At 41.2% G+C, this 23,821-nt stretch overlaps 2 protein-coding genes across 3 annotated transcripts; both read left to right on the top strand.

Moving 5' to 3' along the window:
* The first annotated feature begins 4,211 nt into the window (after positions 1 to 4,211).
* On the top strand, positions 4,212 to 6,357 carry LOC128751470 (uncharacterized). Its single transcript, XM_053852505.1, has 6 exons — positions 4,212 to 4,357; positions 4,421 to 4,492; positions 4,824 to 4,942; positions 5,014 to 5,074; positions 5,429 to 5,520; positions 5,591 to 6,357. The coding sequence occupies exons 1-6, from the start codon at positions 4,313 to 4,315 to the stop codon at positions 6,240 to 6,242; spliced, it is 1,041 nt and encodes a 346-aa protein (XP_053708480.1). The 5' UTR covers positions 4,212 to 4,312; the 3' UTR covers positions 6,243 to 6,357.
* An 896-nt stretch (positions 6,358 to 7,253) lies between these two features.
* Positions 7,254 to 23,008, top strand: ezh1 (enhancer of zeste 1 polycomb repressive complex 2 subunit). Of its 2 annotated transcripts, none has more exons than XM_053852797.1 (20): positions 7,254 to 7,541; positions 9,569 to 9,753; positions 9,883 to 10,008; positions 10,726 to 10,848; positions 11,907 to 12,024; positions 13,202 to 13,417; positions 14,329 to 14,431; positions 14,696 to 14,859; positions 15,064 to 15,155; positions 15,269 to 15,410; positions 17,151 to 17,335; positions 18,255 to 18,346; positions 18,604 to 18,632; positions 18,709 to 18,834; positions 20,350 to 20,528; positions 21,275 to 21,370; positions 21,443 to 21,524; positions 21,584 to 21,664; positions 21,731 to 21,815; positions 22,043 to 23,008. In XM_053852797.1, exons 2-20 carry the CDS (start codon positions 9,571 to 9,573, stop codon positions 22,101 to 22,103), a joined length of 2,283 nt encoding a protein of 760 aa, XP_053708772.1. In that variant the 5' UTR covers positions 7,254 to 7,541; positions 9,569 to 9,570; the 3' UTR covers positions 22,104 to 23,008. The 2 variants fall into 2 exon arrangements, with proteins under 2 accessions (XP_053708772.1, XP_053708771.1); XM_053852796.1 differs by having other exon boundaries at positions 15,224 to 15,410.
* The last annotated feature ends 813 nt before the right edge of the window (positions 23,009 to 23,821 follow it).

The following is a 23,821-nucleotide window of genomic DNA, read 5'->3' as shown; positions in this document are numbered from 1 at the left end:
CGGTGCGGAGGTGGGTCTGGGATCGGACTACGCAATATGCACTCCCAACTGTCATTCGTCCAAGCTTACTGTGGGTAAATAAAAAATAGCTATCGGTGACCAAAATATTTTATCTCTTCTTGTTTTCTGTTATTGTCTTTTTTTGTCTTGTTACATTGGAGCTTGTTTGAAGACACAATTCAAAGTGTAAACTGCTTCACTTGTATTGGTTCAACTTGAACTTTTTTTCATTTGAAATATAAAACTATTCTTCTCCTCTGATTCATTTCCTTTTTCCCCTAAACAAAGCAATAAAGCGTATTCATTCATATGCCCCAGCTGCTTCCTATTCCTCTCGACTATTACCTCATTACAAAACTACAGACGAAGTTGGAGTTTGTGTTTTAATTAGAAGAGCACTTGTTGTGTCTGACAGCGACTTTTCTTTTAGGTCATAGCGACCTGTTCAGTGTGACCCGTGCCTCTCACCCATTCAGCAGGATAGGCTCCAGCACCCCACGAGGGAAGAACAGGATGAGAGACAATTTTATGTTGTTGGACTTGTGTTTACCTGGATCATGAAAAAGGCCAACTCCCTTGTCATCGTACCAATGACCACATCTATTAGCCCAACTGGTTGTCTTCTTCTTCTCCCTTTTCCTTGGATCTATAGCTCCAATATTCTCCATCCAACATGTCGACTGTCTCCCCTCTCAATGTACCCAAACTTGGTCTCCAAAACCTCTCCACATCAGCGCTGACTCATTTCTAATGCTGGGCTTCCTGCTCACTCCCAATACTAACCTGAGAACCTTCTTTGCGTCCAAGCTACTGTCTCTAAACCATGCAACACGACAGGTCTCCCTAACTATTTTGCCCAGAACTACAATTGTACATCTCAGATTTCCTAATAAAATAAATATATCTTTTATAAATCAACCTTAATGTTGGGGATTGTTTGTGCTCTCCTTCTAAGCGCCTACTTTGGAACATATTTCCATATAAACATATATATTTCTGTCCCTCTATAAGCACATGGAAAGAGAAACTTTGTTATATTGTGAATAATAATAAATAACAGCCATAGAAATTGAAAAATAATTGCACTATTTAAAATCCTTTAAACAAACATGTCCTCAGACGGACAGAGTTATTTTTTTCCTCATGTTTTTGAGAATGAACTGTTGGGATGAAAGATGCAGCTGCTTCTAGTGTGAAACAAACAGACTGCAACAATGCTGGTTCCTAAACACTAATGTGAACCCTGGTTGGATGATGATACACCATTTGATATGAAGATGGAATCAAACACATAGCTGCAGTGTTTAAAATGATATATTTGCTCCCTGTGGTTCAATATGGGATTTGACATTAATGTTGAAATACAACATCTCGCAGCAACATACTGAAAAAAACGATCTAGTTCATTTTTTGAAACTATGAATGAACTATTAAGTATAAACATTTATGAACTGGTTCATTTTGAAAACTGTGAACTCAACTTTGAATTTGTTCACAGAAAAAAAATGTTTCCTACACTGTTGTTATATTTTATGATGCAACACAGAATATTTTGTCTTAAACCCAAAGGAAACATGAAATGAAAAAGGCAACATAACTCATCTGATAATCGAGTTTCAATGCCAGTTTGTGCTGACAATGAAATGTAAAGGAGTGGTTTGTCATTGTACTACAACCTCAATGCTGGAGGTCCTCTCTAGACACTCTCCAGGGATTTCTCATGTCACGCCAGACAGCGGGGGGGAGGCGTTCACTGCGATGGTCCAGTCAGAAGTGAAGCAGTCAGAGAAGGCTAGAAGCTTCCTTGAAACCAGAGACAAATATGTGGTCAGAAATGATGCAATAACCCGGATGAGGTAACAACCAAATGCAGTCTGGTGGTCAAATTGTCCAAGAAGTTCTCTGTGTGTGATATTTGCTTTCAATCACAATAGAAGCAACTGTGTTATATTATAAGTCAAATCAATAGAGTGGCCAGATGAAAAGGATGATGCAGACAGTAAGATAGAAAAATACACAATAATAAAGCTCTATTTTCTGGTTGTTTTTTTTCCAAAAGAAAAAACTTCTACTACCTGATGACATCATTTAATGTCCCACAATGAAGGACACTGCTACACAATACAGGTAAATAAAGTTCTTGGTCCCCACATGTTGAAGCATGTTGAAACAAAACATGCACACTGGAGCTGGTCGCCGTCTCTGATCGCTCTAATTTCAGAGTTTTGACAGGCTGGTGAATAAGTCAGACTCAGTCATGTAAACAAAAGGACAACTACTGTGCGAGAGGAGTCAATAGTCCGACCATTACGAAGTGAGAGGGTTGTTAGGTTATTGGTATGCAGATGGCCTTGGCCTTGCCAGATAGTTTCAGGGTGCTTGTTTCAACGGTGGAACTCATCTACATTTCTTACGCCATGACTTCTCCTCAATGCCATTGTTTGCTTCCTCTTTACACATGTTAATCCACCTGGTGCCCAGAAGCCAGATGAAAGCTGTTGTTGGTGACAGTTTCTTCCCCAAAAATGATCATCTGGCACGTGCAACCACGGGTGTCTAGTCCTGTCAATTATAAGTCTTCTCATGTATATATATCTGTATAGTCCTTACCATTCTCCTTCTATTGTGTATATACACTGCCTGGCCAAATAAAAAGTCGCCACCTAGATTGAACTAAGCAAATAGGTACAGGGTCGCTGCAGTTGGTCAGGTCTAGGTTCAGCAACATGATGTGCTCAAAGAATGATGTCAGCTTACTACCTGAATATACTGAATGACCGGGTTACTCCATCAATGGATTTTTTCTTCCCTGATGGCACTGGCGTAAGACATCATTTCCACACATGGATTGGCCACCACAGAGTCCAGACCTTAACATCATTGAGGATCTTTGGGATGTGCTGGAGAAGGCTTTGTGCAGCGGTCAGACTCTACCATCATCAATGCAAGATCTTGGTGAAAAATGAATGCAACACTGGATGGAAATAAATCTTGTGACATTGCAGAAGCTTATCGAAACAATGCCACAGCAAATGTGTGCTGTAAGTGTATGACCCTTTTTTTCTGGTGGTGACTTCTTTTTTGGCCAGGCAGTGTAATTTGGAGTATTTATATTACTTTTTCCTTTGCCATTATGGTAGGATTATTTTTTAAAAATGCAAAAAAAATAGATGTTTCTAAGGTGAAAGAAGGATGGACATATTTAAACATGCCTTCTCCTGGCCAACTGATTTAGATTCTCATAAACATATACAGGACTGCTTAATATAAACCTTGAAACTGATACAGTCTATTAATATTGATAGAAGGATCAATTTGCCAATGTTTTTTATAGAGAGCAGCGAGTTGCAGAAAATCTGGACCACATTTGAAATGTTGATTCTTTGTGTCGGTTGCCAAGACAAACAAGAAGAGTTTATAATATACAGAATAAAGGAGATGTCTTGGTGTACCTCTGTCAGTAACAACAACTTTTACACAAAGTATATACCAGATTATATCAGATGTTGTATTGTATTTGCCCCACAGTGGTATATATTCCTAGCTTTACCTTTAGATCCTAGAGATATTTAAATTATGTTCACTGTACTGCTCTAGGCCTCGCAAGTCAAGTTAAATAAATTAATATACTGTGAGACAATGTTGCATTTTGATCTGTTCTATGGAATGGAGAAGCTTGTATTTACAACACACGTTTTATGATAAGTGCTTCAACAGTGGCATCTAGTGTCCTAAAGAGAAAAAACTATTATATTAGTGGAATATCAAATCTTATCTTAACATATTACTAACAGAATATTAAGTTGTTGTACAACCATAATCTTATTTTAAATGGATAGAAAACTGCAAGAGGATGAGTTAGACATGTCTTTATTAAAGCATGTGAAGTGCAAATGCGAGCACAGTTATAGAGACAAAAATATATACCTCGTCCAACAAAAAAAAGTCATGAATGGTGACGTAAAAAGAAGGCGCGTATTGCCGTATTAGAAGCGCCTGTTAGCTTTCGGCTAGCACTTTCGTGCTAATATTGTAGGATTGATCGGTTTATCTATCAAACTTTTTAAAAAATAAAGTCGTTCAAGACATGACGTGCATCAGCATAGGCGTAAACGAGTAGCCTTTGTGACGTCAACTGCCGCCTTTGAGGCGTACGCGCCGTTATGACGTCATAAAGGTAACGCAATTGGACGCCCGGAGTATGAATACGACGGGTTTCGGTCGGTCTTTGCGTTACCGATTATTTTCTTCCAAGTAAGCGGGAGAGTTGACGGAAGATTCCTGTGGTTTGTCGAACTTTTATCTCGTCCTCATGGATTTTTTCGATGAAAACATTGGACTTAGGGATCAAATCGAGGTGCGTAATTTCGTTGGAAATGCGTTTAACGGCGCTTACAAGTCCTCCTTTCTTCACCTTTAGGATCTGTTTTGTTCAAAGATGTACGAACAGGCGATGAGTACATGTTGGCATCTACCAACTTACAAGATCCAGGTGAGTTTTTAATGTATTCTTATTGTTTTTGATGGATTATTTTCCACTGTTTTATGCAGTTGAAATATAAATAATATATATAAATAATTTATTCTTTCTTGTTGATGGATTTATCATGAAAGTGTTTGAATTTGATATTTTATTTACACTACAGTTTCAATAGAATACTGCACTTCCACTCTAAATACAGCTGTCAGAAAACAGTACTTTAGATATATGAGTATTTTATTAATTTTTTATCTGTAACAACCAGTTGGAGAGTTTAAGATTCAATGAAAAGTGAAGTGCTGCTGTAGTAAATTCTGATCTCCGACTGTGTCTTCTATCACAGGTCTTAGTTTTGAAAGAACTCCTGACTCTTCAGCAGAAGCACATCATCCCAAATTACGTGACCATCGAGGACATGACTGACCTGATGGTGGAGATGGGCCGAGTTTCTCTGAGAGAGCAGTAAGTACATTTATTTTCAGCTGGAATAGTGAGGCGCCGCATTGAGGGAAACTTCTGTCTTTCAATTTCAGACTTTGGCAGTTTGACTTGGAGATGCTGGATGATGAAGATGAGAAGTCTTCCCTTTCACTGGTGAGTATTTTGTTTTCATGTATGTATTTGTTTGTTATTATTGTCGTCCAGTGATTGGTCACTGGTTTGAGAGAACCTTCTCAACATCTGCTTCCTGCTGAGACCCCCCACCCCCAATCCCTGCCACTTAGAATAAGACAGATTCAAGTTGTGAACTGATGCCGCCAAATGGAGCACATCATTTGCACAAAAACAAAGGGGTCACCAAGTACCAGAACAGGATTAGCAGCAAGACAAAACACCCCTTCAATTCCCACCTAAAAGCTGTTGAAGTACATCAACTGTAGTTTCATTGAAACCCCCTCCTGAAATATGTTATAATATTTTGTTTTCCCACCATCTTGTATGTTTCAGGCATGGAGGGTGAACGTCAGCAACAAAATGAATGCTATCATGCTGGAAATCCAAATGACTCCTGATCCTTCAGTGACATCATCTGAATCACAGTAAGTCTAGATACAGAGTGAACATTGTGTCTTATTCGCCGAGGACTTATTTTATTATTGTGCTTTCCAGGCGGTGCAAAATCCGGACGCTGTGTCGAAGACATGTCAGCGCCCTGAGTCAGAAGGCTGTTGAAGCACATTGTGCCAAACTGACTAGCCTGACCGACGTGGTGCTGGCGGTAGTTCCTAAGGTGTTGCGGGACTTTTGGGTCCGTCCTCCATTGCAGACCCTCGCCATGGCTTCCCAGGAGCTCAGCCAAATGTCTGTGGCTGTGACCAAGGCTGTTTTGGATCAGATTTCCAACGGCAACCTCAAGAATTTCTTCTTCATCAACTTCTCCCGCGCCATCAGGAACGACTTGGTCCACGACATAGAGGAATCAGTCCGGCTGCTGTACGCAGCTGATATCCTGACGGAGAAAATTGAAGTTATCGCCCCAGAGCTTTTAAGGAAAATAGTCAACATTGCAACTGAGCGCATCCGTCCAATGTTTCCGGCTCCGATCATTCCCGAACCTGTACCGATCCCGGTAGAAGAGGACAATGAAGAATGGTTTCTGGAATCAGCTGTGATTTTGCCTGAAGACATTGACACTGAAGCTGAAGCAGAAACGAAACCCACCCCTGGGAACTCAGGAGCCAAGTTGGGAATCAAAATGCTGTTTTTCCAGTTCATCACATCCTTGTGCATCTTTGCAGGGAGGAAGGTGAACACGGACTAGATGTGTGGCATTTCACAATGCCTTTTAATTTATTTATAAAAGACTTTTTATGCACAAAGTGTATTTTTTACCTACTTTTAAAAACCACAAATGCAATGTATAAATTGACAATAAAAAAAAAGGACATTAACATGTTTTGTATGTTGGGCTTGACTGTTATTCGCTGTAAAGGTTTTCTGGATGTCAAGTAACTGATGGTAACATAAAGGTTCTTAGCATGAAACAGCACTTCCTGTTTAATAGTATTGACTAGTAACAATCTTCAAACAGAAATTGCTTGGCCTCTAAAAAATGCGTTGTTATGTGTTAAAATGAGGGTTATCACAGGAAGATAAACCAATCACTACAACTATTCTTTATCTCATTGATTGCCCAGTTGAATGATTAAATCATCAAAAAGGTTGAAACTGGCTCATTTCCAGTGCTGTTATCTTGAGTTTTACCTTAAGTCGTCAGTCAATTGATGTTTACTTTTTCTTATTTTACAAAATATTAGTCATATTAGATTTGCGTACTTTGGAAATGATCATAAATTAAATCATTTGATTTAAATTAAATATGTAATTATTACTTAAAAAAACAATTATTACTATGAATATTGTTGCGTCAAATTGTACCACTAATATCACCAACAAATATCGTTGATGATATTTCCCATTCTGCTTGTTGTTGCTGCTGTCGCTCTCAATTGCAGCATCGATGGAGAACGTCTGGACACGATCCTTTGCCTGATATCAGAGGTAAACAGTGAAATGAATGGTGCGGGAACAGTGCCTTGGCCTGCCCCACTCTTTTTGGGATGGTAGACACATGTATGTCTAAGCGCACGAATAAAACTAAGCATCCATCACCCACATTTTTATATTTGTGTTCGCTCGCAAGGTCAATTTCTTCTATACAAAATACATCTAAAACATGTTTCATTTATTCAAAATTATTTACAACGATAATCTGTCTCGCGTTTGTGTCCGTGAGCCGATGTGCACGCGCCTCCGCGCGCGCGCGCTGTCATGTAGTTGCTCGTGGTGCTCGGGACGCGTCACAGTCACCGCGGAATAAATACGTCATCCGGCTGCTCGGACAAGACGACTGCGCAGACGACTTGAACGCTAAAACAACATTCCCCTCCAGCACCATGGAGCACAGAGGAATATCGCTGGCATCTTCTCGCCGTGTGGACACGATATCTGCGTCAGCTCAAGTCAAGACAGCCTCCAATTCCACCGCAGCTTTCCACTGAAAAAAAGACACCGAGGCGGACTTGAACGCGTCGCGTCCAAACGGACCGAAGATTCCAAGGTATTAAAAAGCAGGGACTTTAAACGCAGACGTTGCGAGTTGTGTGACGACGTAGCAGTGCGCATTTAAACCCCCCTGAAATGTGTGTGCGTGTGTGTGTGTGCATGTGTGTGAGACTGCCGCTACATGGTGTATGTAGCACACTTCACGACAGCAACGTGTGCACGACTTGTAGTCTGTTCTAAACGCTGTATGCCAATACTCAAAAGCTCGGGATGACTAAAGGATAGATGTGAGGCGACGGTCCAGCTCGGAAAAGGAAGTTCACAGACACACGGGTGGACAAAACGGACAGGAAAATAGCACTACGCACTTTTCTTCTCTGCTTCATTTTGCTTTCTGGGAGGCACGCCCACTTCAGTGCAATGTGGATGCTGCTCACAACAGTAATATATGTGTTGTAAAAATGCTTAATGTACGTATTTGGGTTGAACGAAACCCCTATAATCCTCGGTTAATCTATAAAATACGAAGCACCTCAGGAGTAGCTGTTTTTTTTTTCATTACATGCTGTTTTGTTTTGCTACCGACAGAGAGCGCTGTTTCGCAAAAGAGAGGTGCTTCAAAACTGCAACAGAAGAAAACAGCAGAAGAACGTGGTTGATATATTACAAGTTTACAGTTTGTATGTTCGTTGAAAACATACAAGAAACAAACAATATCCTCTAACAGGTCTTACACGACAACTTATATGTCATTTTGTATAACTATTATATCGCATAGCTTGATAACAGTTACGTTGCATTTTGGTCAATATATCTCCTTACAGTACACAGATATTGAAATGGAGATATGTGAATACGAGCCCTTGTACTTTCAGTCCCTTATTCCCACTTTCCCTGTTTTTCACAACTGTCGTTGTTGTGCAGCTTTATGTAAAAAAAAATTCTGTTAATCTCCATCTTTTTATTTGTTTCTGTCATCTGTTCAGTGTTACCGTCAGTTTTGAGTGTGTTTGTGTACGTGTGTGTATTATTGTTTTGTTTGTATTAACACTACTAACGCTTTTCCTTGGACTCCTTCATTCTTATTTTTTATTGAATAAAATGTAGGTATTCTGAATGATAAAAAAAATGTAATCTGATTTACTGTCAATGTTATTAATTATTTTAATTGAAATTCAGCCATATCATTACAATAACCTAATTGAGTTTTTCTCTGTGTTTCATATTCAACAAATTCTATTATAGGTAGGAGTTTGTATTTTAACATTTTTGTGTTGGCTTCTGCTTTTCACTGAAGCTCACAGGACACAGCCACACGAGCACCATTAATATTTGTACAGTGGTACCTCGGTTTTCAAACGTCTCGGACAAAAATTTCAAGATTTTTTTGCTTCGGATTTCAAACGAAATTCCAGAACTCGAACACCCCCGAAAAACCATAACGTGCGTGGACCGATCAGCTGACCCACGAGGCGCTTTGTTATTGTGTATAACACAGCCTCTGTATGCAGACGTGTCCCGTTAGCTACATTCACTGACTGTTTTTTCTTCATATTGAGGTGTAAAACCTTTCCTGTTTCCACACTGGACCGTGGTAGAGTGTCACAGGGGAGGTGCTGGAGCGCTCACTCCATGGTTTGATGTCCTGTTGTGGGCTGGAGCTGGGACAGGGATGAGGCGAGTCTGGGACAGAGCCTGACTTGGTTTATGACTTTGTCACAGCCAAACTGCACAGAAGCGCACATTCAGAGCTGGACACGCACCGGGCACCTCTTCACTTCTGGAGAGACGTCACTCACTCGGCAACCCCTCCCACATGCAGCGGCCACATATAGAGGAACAGCCACCTGCAGCAGACACTCTACATTCACTCCTACAAAAGCCTATGTTAAGGCTTGGAACGCATTATTTCTTTTTCCATTCATTGTAATGGGAAAAATCTATCCAGATTTCGAACAATTTGCTTCTCGAACGGTCGTCGGATTGTGGTCAAGAACCGAGGTACCTCTGTATATAGTATCTATGTGCACATGTTCTTTATTTTAACAGCTTTATGTGATGGAATCAATTCTCTTTAAATAGTGATGGAGACGTCTACATCTCCTGAAGCTTCAACCCCAGGGCCGGTTGTCCCACAACAGACTGTGAGATCGCAGGCACTATCTCATGTCCCCTCACGCAGTCTGCTGGAGTGGCGACGGAGAGTCAAGTCAGAGTACATGCGCCTTCGCCAACTGAAACGCCTTAAGAAAGCTGAGGAGGTCAAGGCAAGTTACCAATGAGTGTGGAATCCTTGTTCACAAATCATAATACTGAGTGGGACCGTTGCTGTGCTTTGTGAGCTCCTGCTTCCATCTTTGCCCGAGAGCTGAAATCCTTTATTCATGTCTTTACAGTCCTTGTTCATGTCAAACAGACAGAAAATTGAGCAGCAGAAGAACATCCTGAATGAAGAGTGGTCCAAGCTGAGGGTTCAGTCCATCCCGCTGTCGACACTTAGTGGAGCCATGGCCAGTAAGAAGGCAAGTTCCAACAGCAAGAGTTCGTCATAAACCAATGTACCTTCTGCTGTCAGGGATGAACTTCCCGGGACTGTATTTTACATCATGGCACAGTCCTTGAATTATGTTATTGCTGAACGGGGTCACAAGAGGTCTCCACGCTGATAAACGAATGTTCCCTGTTTGTGTTTACTCTGTAATGTGGTCAGGACTTAGACTTTGACAGCGGATCTCTAGCTCATGGTGGGTCAATAAATAACTTTGTATTAAAAATATGTAACTTTGGACAGTCCCTTTTCTATTCAGTCTTTTTGTGTCCCGTTTTAAATATGATGTTTATCATATTTTTTCAACATTTGTTTATGCCTGTAAATGTGGCATACTTGTAAAACCCTTTTAAAAGTGTGTGTGTGCTCATGCCCCACCTGATAAACTGGTGCCCTTAAATCACATGTATTCAGTTGAAGATTCTGAGGCTAGCTGGGGATGAAAGCTTGCAGTTTCTTGAAAGGACAAGGAGATGGACCCACATACTAAAGTAGCTGGGTTTAAATAAGGTGAATCGCTCAGGTGCTTGACATCATGCAGCCACTTCCATCTTGTTGTCATGGCAACCGCAAGACAGGGAAAGCAGCAGTGTGTGCAAGCAGTGCAAGTTCCTGGCATCTGCTCACAGACCAGCACTGCTGTCTGCATTCTAAAGCTGATGTTTGAAACCCTTCTGCTTCTCTTCTCTAGATGTGCACCGTGAGCTTCGGCTTTCCGGCTTTTAAGGCGCAAGCTATCGCCATGAGACCCCTGTCGACTGTGGCAGGAATCCCCTTCATGTACTCCTGGTCACCACTGCAGCACAACTTCATGGTCTGGAAACTGCTTCTATAAATCATGGAGCATTATTTTGCAATAACTGTAGTTCTTAACTTACTTCTTAACCAGTTTAAATACTGTTTACAGGAGCAACAACAAAAAAGACACCAGAAATATGAAGAAGTTACTTCAATGTCATAACATATATATCGTACATGTCATAACATATATAAGTGATATATAAGTTCTGGTTATAATTTTAAGCACAATGCACCAACGACTCCTACAGGCAGTGTTTTCGTGGTGTAGGCCAATTTTACGATGCTGTTTGCCATACCTCCATTTGAAGGATAAAATAAATGGACATAACACACCAGCCAGAAGCGGACTCTTCAAGTGTTATTCTTTCATTTATATTTTTGGACAGTTCTGCTATTTATAAGACATAAACTCACTATTTTTAGCTGCACTTGAAACAGACATCATACAGTCTTGTCTTGTTTGTAACTGTCTTTCATTAAACTAGACTTATAAGTAGATGCATTGACAAGTATGGCTTTATGTGCGAGTGTTCTGATCTAAAGCGGATCACTCTCTGACTGCTCCATGTCTCCAGCTGTCCGTTAGTTGTTGTGTAAGATCATTCTCATGACCTCAGCAGTGTGCAGGGTCAACAGACGTGAGCTAAAGTGAACACCTGCAGCACTTTAACTGCACCCATATGTCCCTCATGAGCTCAGTGTGACACGATAACAATCTACAAATACTTTGATTTTAACCAGGTTTCAACTACATATTGTGAATGTTTGTTTAATCCATTCTGTGGGCATGTTATTCCCTCATTTTGTATTAGAATTCTGGATGCATCATTTAGCATTACTGAAGACGACAATGTGTGTGCTTATATGAGATAATTTGGGATCCTATTTTTTTCTTCATTTTTTCACTTATCTTTGGATTATTTTTTGTATGTTGTAGTCACATTTTTTTTTTAATTTTTCTCACAAATATTGTAATAAAATAGATGGACTTCTGAAGGGAATACCAAAGAATAAAAATGTAAACATTGAAATGACAGATCTTTATCTGTCTTTTTTTGCCGTGTGTGACAGGTTGAAGACGAGACTTTCCTTCACAACATCCCCTACATGGGTGACGAGGTGCTGGAGCAGGACGAGGCCTTTCTCGAGGAACTTATCGACAACTACGATGGCGTGCACGGCGACAGAGGTCAGTCCTGTCAATCAGTCTCTCTTTTTCTCTTCTGGGCTTGCTGTCATCCACAGAGGCGTCGGCTTGTGTGCAGTCTGAACAGCACTGTTATGTTTTACTTCACAAACATGACGCTTACGTAACACTGGCCTTTTGCAATAAGTCAAGATCAATGACTTAGCTACACCTTCAGCTTGAGGAGTGACATGAACCAGAATTTCAGCCGTTGGATCATAAACGTATCCATCCCATCCTGAGGTCTCTCAAAGGCTCATGGTGGAGGACTTTTTGTTTTTCCAGCTAGAAATTGTGCAACATCCTGAGGAGCTGAGGATTGTACAATAGCTACCTACCATTTAAATATAAAACACAAGAAGACAATTTCCAAACTATTTATTATGTATTTATTTCTTTTTTTTAAATCTATATATATTTAGTCCTTAATAACACTGTAATTATGAAGGATAAGAATGAGACTTACCAGATGCTCACGTGATTTTCATCTGGACTGATGAAGAAGGACAGCATAAGAAGCAAGTATATAAGAGAGACAGCAAGTTTGGAGACAAAGTTTATGAGGGCACATGGTTCTACGGACTCATGGAGAGGAGTGACAGGGAACCTGTTGGATGAACAGTGTTAAAAATGGAAGTACCAGGTATAAGAAGGAGAGGAAGGCAACCATTGATGGGGAAACCCTTGACAGGAAATGCCAAAAGAATACCAAATGGAAAGTTATTTCTGTGGTTAAGGACTGGCTGACGTCACACTTGCGGAGCGCTATGAAGATAAAGTGCTGTTGGGGTTATTTCTAAACTGATATTTGCTTCAATAATTATATTACTTAAAAAAATTGAAAATGTATCCTTGTCGGCATTCTGAGATCGATCAGGAGAGTCAGGATAGAGGAGAAGAGGACTCTGAGGAGGAATACCTGTGGTTTGAGTGAGCTCAAATTCTCTCACCGCATCCTCTGATGATTTGGTCTGATCTGCAAAATGGTAATGTATCTGCATCTGTTTGAGCCAAATGGATGCAGGTCAAACTCCCAGCTTGCACTTTAGTATTCTTGGGATTAATATTAATTTTTTATTTGATCTATTCTTTGCTTTGCTTTTCTGTTCATACTTTACAGCTATTTGATTTGTAGACTCTTGTAAATAATCATCAAGTTTGATTCGATATTCTGTTGCAGAGGGAGGATTCATCAGCGATGAGATCTTTAAAGAACTGGTGGAGGCGTTAAGTCAATACTCTGACCATGAAGATGAGGAGGATGAAGAAGCAGCAGCAGAGGTTACTAAGAAAGAGGATGAAAGATCAATGAGGAAAAGCTCGGTGGAAGGGTCAGAGGAGGTGAAACCTGGGCCTGTGGTGTTCCTCAGACGGAAGAAAAGGAACACGACGGAGGGTGAGATGGAGGGTATACGGGGAAGAAAGCTGCGCCACGAACAAGGCTGCTACTGTTTTGGGTGATACAGTGGCTGCGACGGGTCACCGTGCCACAGCAACATTGTTTACTTTCAAGGCACCACTGTGTCCTCACTGTGTGTTGCTCAGTGTTGTTTGTGGCACTGATCCTTCTCCACTGTCACTCACCTGTAAGATGCTTAACATTGAGAAAAAAAGCATCTATAGTATTGTTCTATAGTATAGTATTGTTTAACCTGCTGAAGCCACTCGTTTTTTTACCCAACATCGCTGTCTACACGTATTTCATTAATATAGTTCATGTTAAATATTTGGAGTTGTGAATTTTAGATCAGAGTTGCTCACCTGACCGGATGTACTGACTGGGAAAAATACAGAAAGTTCATAGCTATTTTTCCTACCAGCCTTCAAAAATTCATTGAAATGTAGCAGTTTTGATTTATTCTGAAATCATTCTCAAACAAACGAAGGAACAGACCGAGCGCTAATGGCAGAAGTAGCTATTTCTTAAGCTTCAGTTACTACATAGATGGCAGCGAATAATTGTATAAATAAAGTCCAAGAAAAGAATGTTATTATTTGTAACCATTTCTTAAATCGTACATCACTGTTTAAATGAGGTATTGATACATATTCAAAAGTAGAACCAAGGTCATGGGAATTCTACTTTGACTTGGTTTAGGGTGTCATGTTAGGGTGTAAGTCAAAGAAGGAAAGCACCGCAGCGTGATTAGTTGTTCAGTTTTATGAGCTTGTTCTTACTTGTCAACCTAGAGCTTTGGGAAATCTTGCACGCTTGCAAAACAGCAAGAACTACATGTAGCTCATATCTGTGTCCAGTGCTTGCCAAAACACAGGCAACAAATTTTGTTTTCTGTCTCTGTCTGCAAGGGAGGGATTCATCCGGCGTCAAGAAGATTCCCAACGACAAGATATTTACGGCCATCGCCTCAATGTTCCCATACAAGGGCACCACTGAGGAGCTGAAAGAAAAGTAAGAAAAATGAAATGAAAGTGGGGACCTGAGTGGACAATACTGAATAGAGCGTTGCTAAGTTTTCACCATAGCAACGGCAGCAGTCAGGGAGGACAGCAATAATGGCTCCTGCCTCTCAAGACTTCGACTCAAAGGAGCATTTGGAGCAGCCACTCAAAAAAAGAAAAGCGGTTTCAGTCGACTTTGAACGCTCACACAAGTACCGAAGACTTTATTATTGCCGCCGAAGCTCAATCACTGATCTCTCTGTCACCCTCGTAGGTATAAGGATCTCCTGGAGCCCCCGAGCCCTGTCAAGATGCCCCCTCTGTGCACCCCAAACCTGGATGGCCCCTTTGCAAAGTCTGTGCAGCGGGAGCAGTCGCTGCATTCTTTCCACACCCTCTTCTGCAGACGCTGCTTCAAATACGACTGTTTCTTGCACCGTAATTGTCTTTCTATTTTCCTCTCTGTTGTGTTACGAAGCAGTAGGATTGAAGTAATACACGACTTGGGGTGTAAAATTCATTTCTGTAAGGGGCCACATGGGATGGCAGAATGGCTGAAAGGACCGAAGCTAATATTATATCAATTCTGATGAGAAATACTCTTGTGTATCTGCCGCTAAAAATTTCTTCATCCCCACGCAGCTTTCCATGCAACACCCAGCGTGTACAAGAGGAAGACCAAAGAGATCCGGATGGAAACAGAACCCTGTGGAGAGGACTGCTTCCTGCTGCAGGTGTGTTGTTGCTTTGATCGCCAGCCATCACGTCAAGTTAACGCCGGTGCTCTTGTCTTCCCTTGAAGAAAGGGGCTAAAGAGTTTTTGGACCAGAATATGTTCCGCTTGCAGAGGTCACGGAAGAGGCGGAAGCAGCAGCAGCAGCAGCAACAACAACAACAACAACAGCAGCGTTCCACTGGCCCCGGTCCTTCTGGGTCTGCAGAGGAAAGTAAAGATGGTGACAGCGACCATGAAACAACTTCATCTTCAGGTATCCATTCTGTAGCTGTGCGTTACAGAAACAAATCCTGTTCTTCAATGTGTAGAGAAATAGAGAAATATATACTCTACATAGTCTCATTTCTAGGTACATTTTAATTTACCATGAATTCCAGACTATAGAGTGCAACGGAATATTAGCCACACCCACTTAGCACCACAAATTTGATGAGAAACATAGATGTTGTTTGTACATAAACCACAAGTGCGGTGGTGCTGTCTGTGCTGAAGAAAGGTGCACCTGGCTTAAAAATGCATGAGGATCACTTCAAAGCTAGTTTTGAAATGTGGGTGCAGCATGGAGACAGACTCATGAAACAAACTTCTGAACTTGAATCATGAACTCCTCACGTCTTTTATTGACATTAAAGCGCTCAAAATGCACTGTTTTCGCCCGCGTGTCCGAAGTTCCGACACCACAGCCGGTCTCAGCTGCTGCTTCTCATCTCCGGTCCTCCAGGAGATCGGCTCTGGTGGTGGAGCTATGGACTCACAGGCAAAAACAGAGCACTTTAAGGTAAATAAAACCCTGTAATTTTAGCGGTTTGATGCGACCAGGCTCAATATTTTGGCAACATGACGCTCTTTAGTCAGTAAAAATCCATATATTAGCCTTGTCGTTGTATCAGCTGCAGGGTTCAGTTTGTAATGTAATGATGTGACTTGTATGGTGTTCCACCAAGTAAGAACATTTGATATAAAGTGAATCAGCACTAGCCATAATAGGGCAGACACTGCAGACCAATGGAACATTTTTGTTTATGTTTAATGAAACTGACACGGAACAGAAACTAGGCTGCAGCCAAGTGCTAGTAGTAGCTGGACCCAAGGAAACAATGAACAATCAACCGGATTTATGAACAATAAACAAGTAAGCTGCCAAGAACAGATAATCATAATCATAATTGTGATCAATCTGCTCATTACATGAACAAGAATTTGTGATGTCACAGTCCCACAAAACTTTGCTCAGTGAATTCTATTTCAACCTGTGAATCCTAAACTAATCCTATCGTGACCTTGCAGTCAAACTTAAACTTGGAACTGAGATGCTTCATGGCCGACACGTTCTTTTGTCAAACTTCAGCTTTATGTGTTTATCTTCTGTAGAGCGTTTATCTCTTTTGGAAGTCATATTTTTAATCCTGTGCTGACTTGGAAGGGTTCCATATTCCTCTAATGTCAGTTCTTACTTGTCTGGAAAATAAACCATCTTTTAGTTTTTGCTGATTCGGCCCCAACATAAACACAGTGTTCCTCCTCATGCCTCCCATTGTGATTTCCCCTCATTTCACTTCCATTTCCTCTGATATTTTCATGAGAAGGAACAGCGGGAGGTGAAGAAACAACAATCTCTACTGGCTGCTTATCTCACTTCCCCACCTCCCACTGCTCTCGCACCGATTAGTCTCTTTTCGGTGGTGACTCAGCAGACTCTGTCTGAATCAAGCAGATTGCAGAGCAGATTAATAGAGATACTAAGAGACCTCATACGGTCAAAGAGATTCTGCATTCAAGCAGTTGCCTGGCAACATTGCTCTCTCCATCTTCAGCTGTGTTTGTGTGTGAGGTGGGCCCGAATATCCAAAAATCAAAGGCCCAGTGTGTCTGAGTGTCAGCGAGAGCAAGAGTGCATGTGGCATCTCAGATATGGCATCTATATATGGTAGCTTTATGTATTCTTGCTATGAGTGAACAGTAATATTCAGTTATGTCTGTGCCTTTAATTCAGAGGGGAATTCCAGGTGTCCAACTCCGACCAAACTGCATGCTGGGGATGAGGAAGCAGAGCCGCAACCTTGTTGTATGGTGGAGTGGAGCGGAGCTGAGGAGTCCCTCTTTCGGGTTCTACATGGAACGTACTTCAACAACTTCTGCTCCATTGCACGTCTGATCGGCACCAAGAACTGCAAGGAGGTACTGTGTTGCATTTTCAGCTCTCTCATGGTTCAAGAATATGGATCTATACATCAACAACCTGTTTAAGGAGATGATAAAGACACACAAAAAATGGCCTAGTTTGGTCGACTCCATCCAAAGGGATTTTGATTCAGATTTTAAGTGTTGAGAATTACATAATTTAATGTCATTGTCAATATAAATCCTACATGTTTTGTAGCCAATTTCCCTATGTCCAATCACGAGTCACACGCACAAGCAGCACCTATAATATGAATTCAAAATTCTCATTGCTCTCAATGAGTCTCTTAATATCTTACTTAAAACTCTGATTTATGTCCACTTACATCATCCAGACAAGTTCCCACTGTTATTTATTTGCTCTTTTAGTGGGAATTTGAATTGAGGAAATGACTCTGCTATAAAATGAATAAATAAATAAATGCTATCAAATGAATATACACTGTTAAACATGTGACAGATTTTCATTCAGATTACTTAACTGAGCATTCTGAAACATTGTGGAACTGATCACTTTTCCACCACGCGCAGCCTTTGTCTGTGGTCCAGTTGTACAGGGAAATGAAGTGACTGCAAAGAATCATTTGGCTCCATAAACAATAATCATTACCAGATGTGATCTCTCATAATGAAGCCGTGCACGCGCAGACTTTCCGAGTCTTTCTGAATGAATATACAGTTTGTGTTTTCTTTCAAAGAATGCTAGTGGTTAGAGAGAAAATATTTGTTTTAACGCACTAATGAGAGTGAAAAGTAGGAAGCAGCTGTATCAGCAACCAGTGCCTTTGATCAGTGCTGAGGTTTTCAAAAGAGAAGATGAAGGCGTCATTACGCATGATTAGCATCAACTGAACAACTTTTGTTTCTTTTGCTTTCATTTTGATGAGATCCACATGTTGTGGTTCACATCCTGCAGGTGTATGAGTTTGCTGTGAAGGAAGTCCTGATCCATCGTGTTCCAGTGGAAGATGGAGGGATCTCACCTCAGAAGAAGAAGAGGAAACACAGGTAAGGACTTATTTGGATCGTCCTTGTTCTGGTGTGAGCTTCTAAACAGAGTTCCTGAATTGGTTTTCTCTGCACATAAACAGTGAAAAAGAGAGAATATTCTTCATTTTGGGTTCGATCATGTCAGTATATAGTAGCATATGTGGGTTTTATATGACTTCTTTAAAGCCCCTCAGCCTCAGGCATTTTTGTGTCAAACATTTTTCTGCCAATTTTATACTCAATAAATTCACCATATATATTGTGTTATCTCGCAGGTTATGGGCAAAGATTCAGCTAAAGAAAGGTGAGTGTGTCTCGCAAGAACATCACACAACTTAAAATCATCTTAGTCTCGTATTGATGGTGTATTTTTTCTTCAGACAATTCCTCCAATCAGGTGTACAACTACCAACCATGTGACCACCCTGACCACCCATGCGACAGCTCCTGCCCATGTGTGATAACTCAAAACTTCTGCGAGAAATTTTGTCAGTGTGACCACGAATGTAAGAGAGTTTTGCTACATTTCCTCTTCTTACTCCTCCTTTGTCAAACTAGCATCTTAAAGCGCTGTTGACTGTACACAGTTTGACACCAGAGGCACATGAAATATGACTTATTTCTGCGATTTCTTTGTGTTTCTTAGCACCATCAAAATCAAATCACTCCTAAGTGCAACTCTACCACTCTGTGATTGGCGGAGGAAATTTAAAATAAACACAACTGAACATAGTGTAACAACAAGAGACGGAATACTTTGTGACTACACGCCTGTTTTTGGGCATCAGTTTTATTACTTCAAATTAAAGTTTATTCATTCAAGACCATGTACCTTGTGGGGCCCTTATGTCTTTGTGGTGACCTTTTGGAAGTTGAAGACTTCAAAATTACTGGGTCATTATAATTGGGTTTCAGTTTGGTTCAGAGTCCTGCTTAAGGTTAGTCATGTGTTTTGGATGGTTAAGTTTAGAGTGAGAGGCTGGGGAAAGCATCATGGCAATGAGAAACCTCACAATGTCCCCACAAGGATAGAAGCACAAGAGTGTGTCTGGTTATTTAGATCCTTTCAATTGTATTTTAAGGTCTAAATACTTCACAGCATTCTTATTATTAGTGCATTTGTTCAGACGGCAAATAGAGTGAGAGAGTTTCTGCCAAGAATTTGATAGTTGGTCCTTTAAAGGGTTAAAAACAGATTGCAAGCGTGGTCACCTCTGCTGTGAATCTACTAATGCACCAAATGAATGACGCAGCTGCGAGAGCTCTACCCAGTGGTTAAGGACTGCATGTACAATAAATAACATGGGGAATTGGTTTAGAAGATGACAGTCTCTACCAGTAAAGACTTCATTGTTTACTACACAATAATGTGAGTCAGCGTTTAAAGCTGTCTCTTGTGATGCCAGTTTTATTTAAGTTGTGCGCTGCAGTTTCCCTGCAACAGTATTTGAAGTGTGTGTGTGTGTGCTGGAGTTGTGTTTCCTAAAAGAAGCCACATGGTGCAAGACAGAGTTTTGTAATTCCCCCACGTGTATACATCCGTTGTTATCCAGCCGCCCTCCTTCTCAGCCTGTTCCTCCATCTTGTGTGCTGTTACCTCACATTTCCCCGTGGCAGAGATGTGTCACAACCAAAAAGGAAGCAGCCTTCCACTTTCCATGTGTGCGCACTAAACACTTGGATCTGAATCAAAGGGAGCTGACAGGCTGTGAGCCTGATATACAACATCATGTCCAGCTCTGATATGAGTCACACAGCTCAACAAACACTGGATGGTGCAGACGCTTCCAATCTGTTCTGGCTCCGTGTGGGAGGTTTCAACGTTTTGGCAGGGAAGTGCCCAGTTCTCTCTGCAGCTCACGAAGGTGGAGGTTGCAGGAAGGTGATTCTGGGGGAGCATTACACTGCAAAATTGCGGCACTGCAGCAGAGGTCACTCAGACATCTCTGGTTTATAAAAAGGATTTACGTGTCAGATTATCTTCTGTCTGGTGGTTTGACATGACTCTGGCGCTTTTCCAGGTCAGAACCGTTTCCCAGGGTGCAGATGTAAGACGCAGTGTAACACCAAGCAGTGTCCCTGCTATCTGGCTGTGAGGGAGTGTGACCCCGATCTGTGCATGACCTGCGGCGCCGCAGACCACTGGGACAGCAAAGTGGTCTCCTGCAAGAACTGTAGCATCCAGAGGGGACTGAAGAAGGTAATGCAGAAGCTTAATGGCAATCCAGTGAGGATGTCTAGGAGCTTTGTTTCTTAAACTAGAAAGCCGTCTTTGTTGAAATCTGCTGTCATTTATTCTATTTTTTTTAACTATATTAATCAAATCTCACTCGCCTGTGTGTCCTGTTAAAACAGTCCTTTGCATCAGAATATAACCAAAGCATTTAAAATAGCTTGAAGTGACTCCTTTGTTATGTAGGCGAGATGATCTCACTGCCTACTGTGAATGTGTAAACACCAAACCGCTCGCGCTGGCATGGAAATGAAAGGTCAGATCCTGGATGATTCATGGGAATAGCATGAGATTCTACGTACCATGGGTTGTTCTCAATAGTCTCCACTGTGAAATGTTTCTTGTGAAATGTTGTTCTTCTGCTGCGACATCTTCTGGAAAGCCAATGAGGTGTCCCTCTCACTCACACACAAAATCCCACGTCCTCAGCTTTCAGAAATTCAAGTGTAAATGCAATGAAGTTTCTCAGCACAGTGGTGCAGTTTATTACCCAGGGTGGTATGTTATCCATCCCATGATCCTTTGCTGGAGTTACCCGGGCACGTTTGGACAACACAACTGTACTTCCAGTCATCTTATTTGAACCTTTGCATCCTGGTCCAATACATCTGAGGTCTCATCATGTGAACACTGTTGATAACTTAGAGGAAATTCAGCCTCTCTTTATCTTCTGCACTGCTGGATGTTGTTTGATGGCTTGTGTGTCCCAGCAGCACCTGCTCCTGGCTCCCTCTGACGTGGCTGGATGGGGAACCTTCATCAAGGAACCGGTGCAGAAGAATGAGTTCATCTCGGAGTACTGTGGCGAAGTGAGTCTCTTCACTCGCACATGAACAAGTCACGCCTCCGTCTGAGTCTGAACTTGGTTCTCTGTGCTTCAGCTGATCTCGCAGGACGAGGCAGACAGGCGAGGCCGCATCTACGATAAGTACATGTCCAGCTTCCTCTTCAACCTCAACAACGGTGAGTCAAGGCGGAGCTTCTCGTTGTTGCCGGCTTTTAATCTCCATTCTGCCCCGCAGACTTTGTGGTGGATGCCACACGGAAAGGAAACAAAATCCGCTTCGCAAACCATTCTGTTAACCCCAACTGCTACGCGAAAGGTAACAGTGTCTACGTCAGGCCTTTGTCATCATTGTGTCATCTGATTTGCTATTGTACACTCGCAGTGGTGATGGTGAATGGAGACCACCGCATTGGAATATTTGCCAAACGGGCCATTCTCCAGGGGGAGGAGCTCTTCTTTGACTACAGGTTTGTTGTTGCAAATACTGAGTTCTATGAGCACATAGAACCACACACCATGTGAGACAAGGTATTTCTTTTTTTCTTATTGTAACAAACACAATGGATTGGTTTTAAAATGTGTTGGAAGTGTTGGGTCACAAAAGACAAAGTGCTTTACTTGTTCCATGATATTATTGTATAACAGCTTTTAACTTGCTTGAATATGTGAGACTCCACCACTCCTTCCTCCACAGATACAGCCAAGCAGATGCCCTGAAATATGTTGGCATAGAGCGGGAAGTGGAGATGTCCTAGCTGCACCACCCCTCTTTCCATGATGACCCCCCCCAGAACCACCTCATCTCCGTTTAGCTCTTCATCATCCAAGAAGTTTCCAGCACTGACACTCACCACACCTGAACCTAACCGTCTCCAGAGCTCTAAACTATTAAAAAATAAATAAATATTACTCCCCATTGCCTAGCACAGAAAACCCCTTCTCCTTCACAGTTCCTGTACTTATAGTCTGGCTTTTATGTTCAGTAACGCTTACACTTATGCCTAATGTTGGTCCGTGAAACGCATGTATTGTCTTTTTGGGTATTTAACACAATAGCAGCATCGATAGCATCACTGGGATGCAGCTCTGAAACTGTGGTCGCCACATTTCCACGGTAAAAGTAATGTGCATTTATCTTAGCAGAAAAGAAACCAGACAAGAAACCGACTGACTGAATGTAACTTGTAGATGATGGCGAAGTGATCTCGACTTTTTTTGTTTCGATCTTTAAATCAAGAACACTTCAATTGGTACGTTGTCATGTTTACTCGATTTATCGAGGCGGGTTTTTAAAATAATCTGCTCTGCAAATAATGTCTTCCTCTCAAAAGAAAGAAAGTGCCAAATAAAACCACGCAGGAATCCGACCGCGCGGTTGGTGTAGCACCACTTTGACAGATAAATAATGGCAACTGTCGCACGGTCATGAATAAAAACAAGCAAAATGTCATCAGTGTTTGACCAAAAATTGAATCCCCCAGATGTGAATGTAAAATGAATCCAAACTTTTAACTATTATTTTTTTTAATTACTTTTATTTTTACAGTTTCACTCGCCATTTGGAAATGAGATCTTTGTCAATAGAAAAGAACAAAATGGAGTTTACGGCGTTGTACAGTGAATGCCCATATGATTAAAAAGTTTAACTTTATACATTAAATTGTTGTTCTGTGTTTTGTTTTCGTAACGACACAACATGACAGTTCATTCAAGCTTCTTTTTATTGAGGTGAGACATTTTTTTAACACATTTATGGCCATTTACAGTGAAAAAAATTACCCCAGAAAGTAGAATCTAAATCATAATATTGTGATCACGAACACAATTGCAACTAAAAGTACCGGTCACGAGGGGATCCAGGTTGATGGTGCAGATAAAGCTGATCTGAACTCACTGGTGGTGGCAACATTTGACATCAGAGAAACCACAAACTGCATCTGCCGCCATCATTTTGGAATCACTGCTGAAATGTATTGGCTGACATGTGCCTGTGATTTGTCTCCGAAGTGTCCCAGAAATTCCTCCAGGAAAGTGTGATCTATTTTAATTGTGGATGTAAACACAAATCCTTTTTTTGTTCACTCTTTCAATGAAAATTTTATGAATGAGCTGTGTCTGTGTGGTCTGAGCTGAAAACTAAATACAAGAATTGAATTCACAACACTTCTGCAGAACTATAAAAGTATGTGCAGAAAAACTGAATTTAGAGTAACAAACATTTTATTTATTGACACCCCAGAAATTAATAATCGCGTTCCAAAATGACGGTGTCGATAATACAACATGAAACCGTTTGGATAACAAGTAGCCTGCGACTTGAATACTGTATGACGCGTTCACTTAAATTGTACCAATAGGCTTGCTGTAGTGACGCGAAATGATGGCGGCGCATGCGCACTCTGATTTGTCAGAGTGGCTACCCGCAGGTATGTTGTCTCCCTCTATCGGTCATTTTTTTAGCAGCCAAAATAAC

Source organism: Synchiropus splendidus, chromosome 19 (genome assembly GCF_027744825.2).
Source record: "Synchiropus splendidus isolate RoL2022-P1 chromosome 19, RoL_Sspl_1.0, whole genome shotgun sequence".
Classification (NCBI taxonomy): Eukaryota; Metazoa; Chordata; class Actinopteri; order Syngnathiformes; family Callionymidae; genus Synchiropus; species Synchiropus splendidus.
This window is presented reverse-complemented; position numbering and strand designations above follow the sequence as displayed.